Raw genomic sequence first — 10,714 nt, 5'->3', positions numbered from 1 at the left:
ACACCTATGTCATTAGACAATAATGCAAAATGGCCCCTTAATTTGTATACAAATTATTCAATTATGTCATTATTAAAAGTTAAAGTAACCCATAAATCTGAATCTAAATTATATAATTACAACAAATATTAAAGTATATCAATATAAAATTTTAAATTACTATTTCTATCATTAATATATTATTATGTATATAAAAATACTACCCACGATAAGTATCACTGTGTATTCATGTACGATAAAAGAGATAAGAACACTAATTCATAAATAAATAGTTTAATCAAATATATATATCAAACACACATGGAGCTGTGGTGCAAAATGAAATCTATCGCAACTATAATATCATAAATATATATTTTATAGTATGTGTTAAAAATATTCAATAAATATGTTATATATATATATTATATTATATGAGGCAGGCAGCCAGCCCACCATCGTGATCCCGCCTGGCGCCCTCTTACGCACGCCAAGCGCCCCTCCCGTGCCGTTGCCTGCGACCACGTTCCCTTCTCCCTTCGGTTTTTTTCCTCATTGACTCCACGTGTCCGGTTTATGTATTTTTGATCGGTGGTTAATGGTTTTTTTTATCGGTGGTGCAGGGGCAGCCGGGTAGGCATGCAAGTGCATTTTTTTCCCAGGACATGCGAGTGTGACGACACGCCATTTTTTGGTCAGAACATAAAATATTCTCATTCTAGAGAAAGAAAACATTAATTCCAGCTGGGATGATCGTTCAGGTCATTGAGTAAGACGTAACCATTTTCTATCATACTATAAGACTTGTCGCTGAAGCATATGCAATCATAAAAACTTCAATTCTATGCAAAGTAGCAGTAAGTTCTCTTATCACAAAACTGAGAACACTTTGTATTTACATTCACCATATTCAAACCGAGCACACGATAAGAGTTCATAAAAACTCAATGCATTCTGCTATTTTATTGACCCTGTTTTTACAATATGGTGGAACAATAAACAAAAAGGAAATCAGAAACTATCTAGCCAATCAACCATCTCATGTGCAGGTATCCAGCATGCATATTGCAATCTGCATAAGAGCTAAGAATTATTAGTATATGCAGGTTTAAGACAGCCTATACACATTGCATAAGAGCAAAACTAGGGGCGCACGGGAGCAAACAGAGATGGAGGGCGTGTTGAGGAAGCTCCTGAGCAGATGGCACGCCGAAAGAGGTTGGTCGCAGGATCCGGCGCCGTCGGCAGTACTCTCCTAGGGGAGACGGGAGGACAGAGCGACATCACGGAGCGCCGGAGGAGCACCGGTGACGGGAGGAGCGGAAGCGACATAATCCCAAGCTGGGTGACACCTGCAAAACAGAGGGTGCAGACTAATTTATTTCTTACTAGGAAGTCTAGTGCCACAAGACTAAAGCTTCAAAATAATATGGTTCACAAGGTGAAATGGGCAAGGAGTAAAAAAAGTTACACTAACTATTTTTATTTTTACTAGGAAAGTCTGAACTGAACCAGGATAGCATGCTTGTTCTCTTATTGTCTGAACTAAAAAATGCACACTGTATGTAGCACCATGTCGTTTTATATACTCAAGAGAAAGACTGAACTGGTCCATATTATGCTCATGATAGGGTGGGGGAGCAAAGTGATATGCATAATCAGATACTGAAATTTCAGAATACATAAGCATGCATATGGACACCTCAGTCTCAAACATCAACGTCTACACATAAAGATGAAGTGGTACCAGTGTACCACAATATGCCTAAAGTCTAATAGGTGCAATCTAAGAAGAGATTCTGGCAGGATTTCATAAAACTAACCACAGGTAGTTCGATAGATATATTACTACTATATTATGCCTAAAGTCTAATAGGTGCAATCTAATAAGACATACTGAAAGGATTTCGAAAAACTAATCAAAGGTAGTTCATGCTCTGATGTCTGGTCTAGCCTTTACTTTGTAAAATAGGACTCTTTCCATGATTATGGCACTCTTTGCACCTATGGTTACTTTGTTTTGTAGCAGTCTCAACCAACCAGGCAACCATTGAGAAATACCCATCAACAGAAATAAGTGTTTATACTACCATTTCTGTAAAATTAAAAAATGTCATTATCTAAACTTCATCACACACTATATAGCTCAAATATTAATATGGGACATATATTAAATTAACAGTACAAGCTTTATCACTCAACCTATTGATTGGCCTCAGTGAATGGGGAGGTGTTTCCATCTTGATATGACCAAGGCCTGAAACAGAAGCAGATGAATGTCTAATGAACCACTATAGCATGTTGTTAAAAGAGACGATAGGCAGCGAACTAAGGTTGATCACCAACAACAGGCTGATTGCAGAGCTCACACAAACTTCACAGCAAAACACATACACATTTGCGATCAAATTCTACTGCGATCTGAACATAAAGATGCAATTAATGTGCAAATCCTTCGAGAAAATACATGTAACAACAAATCAGTAATACTAAAAAAATATACAAGTCCAGTATCAGGCGGAGGGAGCTAGGAACGGGCGAAGCAGATCAGGACGGAGGTTAATGACCTAGGAGGCCAAGATCTCGCATCGTGGGATCGACGGAGGGCTAACCAGCAGCTTGCAGCGGGCGGCACCAGTGCCTGGATCGGCGACGAGAGGAACGGCGGCGCAGGGAGGGGGGGCGTCGCAGGAGGGGAGCGGTGTCGGGAGGATGGAGGGCCGTCGATAAGAGGGAGCGGCGCAGGGATGAGGCAGCGGCGTCGCAGGAGGGGAGCACCGCCGGGAGGAGGGGAGCTGCGTCGGATAGGTGGAGCACCTAAGGATCACCAATTAACATATCCAGAAATGATGAGCGAGAATCAATGATGATGATGAGAATCGACGACAGGCACAAAAAATCTACTAGGCCCTTGTTAGATGCACCACGTAAAGTTTTTGAAAGTTAATTTTTTTTGTATTTGAGGTATTAATATAGGCTAATCACAAAATTAATTACAAAACAGGTCTACGAGACGAATCTATTAAGAACTAATTAATCCGTCACTAGCACATGATTATTGTAGCAATTTAGAGTCTGATCATAGCCAGCCTAATTAGGCTTATTAGATTCATCTCGTAATTTATAAGCAAACTATGTAATTAGTTTTTTATTCCATCTAAATTTAATACTCTATATGCACGTGCCGTACATATTCGATGTGATTTTGCATCTAAACCAGGCTTAGGAGGAGGAGAAGGCACACGGAACAAGCATCTATCATGTGTCACGGACGCGTCGGCCTAAGCAGGTTGTGCCATCGTCCGTGTCAGTATCCAGGCCCATTTTCAAGCCCGTGCGACCACACAAGCCCCCCCCCCCCCAAAAAAAAATTTAGGTGCTTCCAAAATATGATAAGTATATGATAAGTACACTAGTTATAGTCATATATAGTAGGCTTTGTTTTAGTTGTGTTTTGACTCAATACGAAGGAAATTGTGACACAAATATATCATAGAAGAGGAAACATGCCACTCGATTGTTGTCTTTCGATCCAATCCGCAGTGCGATCGTTTCTGCTTCCGCCGCGTCACCGCTTACCAGGCACGATGAGAGTCGCGATGTCTGCACTTTTATCTTCCAGACTTGGTTGGGCAGTCGCAGGTCATAACGACCTAGCGGCGATTGAGCGACCCAACATCCAAACGTTCCGCTCATGTGATCTGGCGACCTGACTGGTGCGGTGGCAGTGTCTATCACTATAGTCCCAATTCATAGTTTCGTACGAGCCTGTCGGTATCATTATTATGTATCGGCCGAGAGAGATCGAGACTGGACAAGTTATATTAAGGAGAAGCAACTTCGATCCGAAATTCCGAATCAGTATCGTCTCGTGTTTCGCGTGCTCTATCGTGGCCGTGGTGGATGGCTGCCACCAAGTTGTTTCATAATGACATAAATATTTTCTTGATGAATGGCATTCTTTTACTTTTATAGATAATGGAATATGGAGAGATATAAACAATACTCCTAGTGTACGTAGCTGATGGCTTGCTGATTGGGCAACGGACGGGAGGGATAGGTGTGAAAGGCATGGGCCGACAGCGTGCCCGCGCGTCTTGCTCTGCTCCACTCGTTTCTTGCTGCTGCATGGTACGGTGTGGAGTAATTGCAAGCATGGGCATGGCATGCATCTGCTGGGTGACCCTAGAAGCGCGTGCATGGAAAAAATAAGAGAAATTAAAATTATTCACCACTGTCATTACGAAAAAATTAAACTAAAATAATCATATACATATTTATAAATTAAATAACCATATACATATTTATAAATTATCCACCAGTGCCATTAAAATATTTCTATTTATAAATATAAATATATCTATCGTTTTGCATATCAAGCTACATATCCTACATATCTATAGAATACTAACTACACAAACAATTAACATATTTTACCACACATATATCTTATTATATTATCAAAATTCCAAATGCACCTTCACAATTATATTATTATTAGTTAAAATAAATAAAATAATTCTAGACTTTGCACTATATTAGACTATCACCTGGCCTGCAGTGATCATGATGAGAGGGTGGCCAAAGTTGGGCCATTGATGAGGATCACAGAGTGGGAGGCCTAGAGCAAGACCATGTTTAGGTGTAAAATTTTTGAAAGGGAATCTTGTTATTTAGGAGTATTAAATAAAATCTATTTATAATTTTTTTGCACGGATGGGATGTAAATCGTGAGACGAATCTAATGAGTCTAATTAATCCATGATTAATCCATAATTAGTGGATGTTCACTGTAGCATCATTGGTGCCAAATTATGGATTAAGTTGGCTCATTAGATTCATCTCGCGATTTACAACTCATCTGTGAAAAAAAATTTATAAATAAATTTTATTTAATACTCCATGCATGGGTCCAAACATTTGATATGATATCTTTTGGTGTAAATACACATGCGTCCAAATATTTGATATGATGTTTTTGAATATAAAGTTTTGGAATCTAGACGCGCCGCCACGCTGCAAGCTTCTTCAGCCTCCATGAAGTCTGGAGACTGTCCATCACCTACTGCCTATTGGTGAAGTCTGAACATGCATGTTCGCAGGCCCAATGCAAACGCAAAGCCATTACACGTCCAACCTAATCCTTTCTCGCAATCCTCGTGCATCCCTGTCCTTGGGAGGGTCCATGACACTACTCGAAAGATTTGTTGCTGACATTACTACAAGACACTACCGCACCTCACAATTAACACCACAAGCAGATCAGAAATCAGGACAATATTGATCAGGCCATGATTGGTATAGTAAACTTATCAGGCTTGACCATGAACATAGGTTTCTGAAATTCTAAACATAATCTTGTGTTCTGCACTATGGAGATTTGTTAACTTATGTCCATTGTTCCCCAACAGAAACTAGGCCATGGAGACATGGCACCATGCAACAGACGACAAAATTAAACATCTAAGAGGATCTTATAGTAGTATTAATTCGCAAACGTACGACCTGGCAGTCTGGCGTGGACGCCGATGGGGCCAGATGGACTTTAGCCCATATTTAGTTTCCAAAAGTTTTTAAATTTTTCCATCATATCAAATTTTCAAACATATACATGAAGTATTAAATGCAGTAAAAAAAAACCAACTACACAGTTCAACTGGAAATGACGAGATGAATCTACTAAACCTAATTAGTCTATAATTAGACATTTATTACCAAATAACAACAAAAGTACTACAATATCCAAAACCAAAAATTTTCAACTCCTCTAGTAGTAGTACTAGCTACGTGCCGCAGCCTGGGCCGCAGGACACCTCCCACGCACATCCGCACATGCCCACGACCACCACCGTGGCTTTATTTGCATTGTTCCCTCCGGCGTCCGCCACATACAGTAGACTGATCGATCTATTATTATTACAACTAGATAAAATATAATCATATATTGATAGAAACAAAACTAGTACGAGTATTGTATACATATAGTTATCTGTATGTTAATTTATAGTAATCTATGTGATTGAGTCATAGACGGAGGGCTGATCCGATTAGCATACGAGATGGACTAAGACTCATTTGCCAATAATACAAGATACAGTAAATTAAAAATTTAGATGGAAACAGTATGTGCTTTACAAATAGATATAGATTTCAAACTAAAATGTCAGCCCAAATAAAGCAAGCACACAATGGAAACACGTATAGCTACCACAGACCACCGGTATTATTCTGTGTCTTGCAACACTAGCCACGCCTGCATGGATGCGCTTTTACCATGAGATTGTGTTTGGAGCATGCGCGCTTGGCCTGGCCTGCTGCTGGCCACAGCATCCACCCACTCATCCATCAGTTGGTCAATATTTATTAAACATGCCCATCATACCCTCCTTACCAACACAAATGCATGCAGCCGGGCTACAAGGGAGGGGCAATCTCGTCCGCCCTCCCACCTCCGCCAGTCAGCTACCTCTACCTCCCGCATGGGCATGGCATCGGCATTGGCATGCGCCCCCCACCTCAGCTACCACCCCCTCCCTGCTGCTTCCACAAACTAACAGGAGCATCCCTTTCATTCCTTGCCATATAGATAGATGCCTGCTCTGCATCCATCCTCAGATCCCCTCGCCTCCTAATAATAGTAGTCTTCGATCTGCTTGGATTCCTTTAGCTGGCGTAGCTTGTTGCAGACACGCACCACCACCAAAGCTAGCTCTAGCCAACATGGAGAACAGCAAGAGCACTAGTAGTAGCAGCAGCAGCAGGGGAGGAGAGGAGTCCAACAAGGTGCCCCTGCTCCAACCGAGAGCGGCAGACGACCACCATGGAGGCAGCAGAAGCTTCATCAGCAAGGATGATGATGAACAGCAGGTGGAAGAAGAGTCGTCGTCGCTGGGGCGGCGCGCGTGGGAGGAGAACAAGAAGCTGTGGGTGGTGGCGGGGCCCTCAATCTTCACCCGCTTCTCCTCCTTCGGCCTCACCGTCATCAGCCAGGCCTTCGTCGGCCACATCGGCTCCACCGAGCTCGCTGCATACGCCCTCGTCTCAACCGTCCTCATGCGATTCAGCAACGGCATCCTGGTATTTAATCTAGTACTAATCTTCTTGCTTCTAGTTATATGGTAGCACAATTTATATATAACTACTAATCTTGCATCCATGTATGTATGCCAGTATGTGTTCCTTTCAATGAGTGATTTCATCTTAATCAGTTCCTCCATCGACAATAAAGGATAGGTACTATAGGAAGGACAAAACCGGTGCGTATCGAGTGTCCTGTAAACAGAATCTCAAAAAAAAAAAAAGCGTAGCCGCCTAATAAAGTCTAAACCAAGGCAGCAGTCGTCTGTTTCAGCCTTTTTGCCTGCGTTGTCACTTGTCTTCCATTCATTCATATATAACAGTGCATGGACAAGGACCGGAAAGAATACCAAGCCAAACTTTCTGCTAGTAGGAACTTTGCTTTACAAAACTGATGGCCTGGCCACAATGAGACTGACTGACGTGTGACAAACACACAAGAGAGTAGTATTTTTATTTTGTTACACACATGCATCATCAACCGTAGTTGTATCGGTCAAGGTTAAATAATCTAACAGTACTGTGGTCCTTCATCAACCATAGTATTAATACCTTCATCTGTATTATTATGGGCCCACAGTATGCATAATTCCAATAAAGTTCCGCGCCAACTTCACCGTATATTCATTCATTCGGTGGGGTGGAGCCTCTCTTAAATTGTCTTGCACTTGCACGTGCCGCGCAAAAGAGAGAGACATTGAATGGGTTCGTCCTCAAGTTGCTCTGTTCTTTTCTCAGCCAAGAAAATGCGCCAGCGTAGACGCCAACCAGTACGCATCATCGATTGTGTTGTCCACATATCGCGCTCCAAAGTCATGGTAGAAAATTCATGGACGACTCCATTGGTTGATTGATAGCCGTCCATTCTTCGCTGTCAATATCCATATGCTGCTGCCGCGCACATCACCCTAGTGTCAGTGTCACCACAAACAAGAAGAAAACAACCTGCAAAAACCATTAACAGCTGAAAACAGCAAAATTTACCTAGGCATGGCAAAGGCCTGCATGATATCTGTATATGCCAGACAATGTAGTAGTAACACTCTAGAACCAAGCTCAAATTAACTATGCATTTGATGGAAATTAGTTACCGTGAAATGCAGCTGGGCATGGCGAGCGCGCTGGAGACGCTGTGCGGCCAGTCCTACGGCGCCAAGCAGTACCACATGCTCGGCATCTACCTGCAGCGCTCCTGGATCATCCTCTTCGCCTGCTCCGTCGTCCTGCTCCCCGTCTACCTCTTCACCGAGCCCATGCTCGTCGCCCTGGGCCAGGACCCCAAGATCTCCGCCGTCGCCGGCACCATCTCCCTCTGGTACATCCCTGTCATGTTCTCCTACGTCTGGTCCTTCACGCTCCAGATGTACCTCCAGGCGCAGAGCAAGAACATGATCATCACCTACCTTGCCATGCTCAACCTCGCCCTCCATCTCACCCTCTCCTGGCTCATGACCGTCAAGTTCCAGCTCGGCCTGGCAGGGGTCATGGGCTCCATGATCATCGCCATGTGGATCCCCGTGTTTGGCCAGCTTGCCTTTGTCTTCTTCGGGGGTTGCCCTCTCACATGGACCGGGTTCTCGTCTGCTGCGTTCACTGACCTCGGTGCCATCATCAAGCTCTCGCTATCTTCTGGTGTCATGCTCTGGTAAGCACCATATTTATGCTTCAGTATGCATAATGCAGTCTCAGAAACAAAAAACAGCACTGATAAATATAATATAAGAGTAGTAACAATGTACATGCCTCCAAACTCATCGATCTGCTTGGCCTTTTCAGTTTGGAATTGTGGTACAACACCATATTGGTGCTCCTCACAGGGTATATGAAGAATGCAGAGGTTGCACTTGACGCCCTTTCAATATGGTAATGTACACTACATTTAGTAGTAGTTGTTATTCACATTTCTTCCATAGACACCAGAATTAGTGTCAACTACCAGAATAGTAGCTACCTGTCATTGTATTTGTATGATGTCCCTTCTGTGGTCACAAACAGCTAGCATTACTAAGCAGTGTGTGGTATCTATTTGTGACATGTGCAGCCTTAATATCAATGGTTGGGAGATGATGATTTCTGTCGGATTTTTGGCTGCAACAGGGTACTTACTTTATCTTTAGCCTTTTTTATCCACCGTCTACTTTCCACCATTTGATGCTAATGCAACGTACCTTCAGAGTGCGAGTGGCAAATGAGCTTGGAGCTGGAAGTGCAAGAAGGGCCAAGTTTGCGATATACAATGTCGTCATCACGTCTTTCTTGATCGGATTTGTGTTATTTGTGCTCTTCCTTTTCTTCCGTGGAAGCCTTGCCTACATTTTTACTGAGAGTCGAGCAGTGGCCGATGCTGTTGCTGACCTCTCGCCTCTGCTAGCCTTCTCCATATTGTTAAACAGTGTTCAACCAGTGCTATCAGGTATGCTTTCGGTTCTACTTAATGGCAGAGATTAGTGCAATGTACCTCATATTTAATTGGCACTAAAATGTTACTTCATCATCTATAGGTGTTGCTGTTGGTGCTGGCTGGCAAAGTGTAGTTGCCTACGTTAACATTACATCATACTACTTGATTGGCATCCCTCTTGGAGGAGTCCTAGGCTATGTAGTGGGACTTCATGTAAAGGTAATATTATGAAATTTGGCATGAACGTGTCTGGTGCACCTTGGCTGTAAGTCGTGTTCCTCACTCCACTCGGTCATCTGCTGTGTAGGGCATTTGGATTGGCATGCTGCTCGGAACACTGGTCCAAACTATTGTGCTTCTGTTCATAACATTAAAGACCGACTGGGAAAAACAGGTATCTTGGTTCTTGGCTCACTGTTTGCTTAGTGTTGTACTCCTACTTAGCTATGCTATTTGTAATCTTCATTGATAATACATGGACTGCTAGAAGGTTCCACATTATATTGAATAGTTCTTTATTCCTATTTGCAGGTGGCGAATGCTCAAGAGAAATTGAAGAGATGGTACATGGAAGAGAACAGAAGGCTGCAGGGCTCAAGGGGAAATCCTTGAACCGGAAGTGGACCTTTGTGGGTTCTCCAAAAAAATATTTGAAGGGCATCGAGACCCAATGGCACACAAACATACCTTCTCAGTTCTCACATCTCAAGAACGAAATGAGGGAACTTTAGCCTATCCAGAAAATGTGTTCACCTCCTCAAACCAAGAACGAAATCCATTGTTAGCAGTAGCGAACATCAAGTAGAAACGCACTGCATCAATTGCCAACAGGATGGCATATGTACGTGAGCCTGTGTTGGCTGGCCGTGAGTTTGGCGAGACTGTTTCTCTGCATCGATTTTGGATTTTGGGGGTATGCTAATGTCGGTCCCATCAAAGCCCTGTTTGGACCTTTGGGGCATTTGTGCTGATTTTGTGTGTAAATTTGCGCATATAACTAGTTCCAGATGTGCACCTATTGGGTTCTTGTCGATCTATCATGTTGAATATACTACGGAGTTCGGCAAAATAAAATAGATTAGGCAAAATAAAATGGTTTATACTTGCTAGGGTTCTGTTTGCAATCTGCTAATATCGCACTGAAGTGTGGATTTCTGATAAAATACAATCGACTTTCAGCAAAACTACACGACACTGTAATTCAACCCGAGGCAGATTGAGCAAGCAAAATCGAATGCGAGATCAGAGGATATATGG

At 42.6% G+C, this 10,714-nt stretch overlaps 1 protein-coding gene and 1 long non-coding RNA gene across 5 annotated transcripts; one reads left to right on the top strand and one right to left on the bottom strand.

The window, feature by feature from the left end:
• Positions 1-797: 797 nt before the first annotated feature.
• LOC120686751 lies at positions 798-2,828 on the bottom strand. 4 transcript variants are annotated; one of them, XR_005680358.1, is made up of 4 exons: positions 2,483-2,828; positions 2,182-2,400; positions 1,135-1,331; positions 798-1,051 (listed from the first exon to the last, which is right to left on the bottom strand). It is a non-coding gene; the product is annotated as an uncharacterized LOC120686751 (long non-coding RNA). The 4 variants fall into 4 exon arrangements; XR_005680357.1 differs by having other exon boundaries at positions 2,547-2,828; XR_005680359.1 differs by having other exon boundaries at positions 2,592-2,828.
• A 3,545-nt stretch (positions 2,829-6,373) lies between these two features.
• On the top strand, positions 6,374-10,506 carry LOC120685733 (protein DETOXIFICATION 21-like). The gene is made up of 8 exons (XM_039967811.1): positions 6,374-7,056; positions 8,160-8,701; positions 8,833-8,919; positions 9,098-9,154; positions 9,231-9,469; positions 9,558-9,676; positions 9,765-9,851; positions 9,989-10,506. The coding sequence occupies exons 1-8, from the start codon at positions 6,379-6,381 to the stop codon at positions 10,067-10,069; spliced, it is 1,890 nt and encodes a 629-aa protein (XP_039823745.1). The 5' UTR covers positions 6,374-6,378; the 3' UTR covers positions 10,070-10,506.
• The last annotated feature ends 208 nt before the right edge of the window (positions 10,507-10,714 follow it).

Source organism: Panicum virgatum, chromosome 8N (genome assembly GCF_016808335.1).
Source record: "Panicum virgatum strain AP13 chromosome 8N, P.virgatum_v5, whole genome shotgun sequence".
NCBI classification, from domain to species: Eukaryota; Viridiplantae; Streptophyta; class Magnoliopsida; order Poales; family Poaceae; genus Panicum; species Panicum virgatum.
This window is presented reverse-complemented; position numbering and strand designations above follow the sequence as displayed.

Coding starts and splice junctions, on each gene's coding strand:
- LOC120685733 (XM_039967811.1), top strand. CDS start 6,379: ATGCATGCAGCCGGGCTACAAGGGAGGGGCAATCTCGTCCGCCCTCCC. Junction 8,702..8,832: donor TCTTCTGGTGTCATGCTCTG/GTAAGCACCATA, acceptor TGGCCTTTTCAG/TTTGGAATTGTGGTACAACA. Junction 8,920..9,097: donor CTTGACGCCCTTTCAATATG/GTAATGTACACT, acceptor TGACATGTGCAG/CCTTAATATCAATGGTTGGG.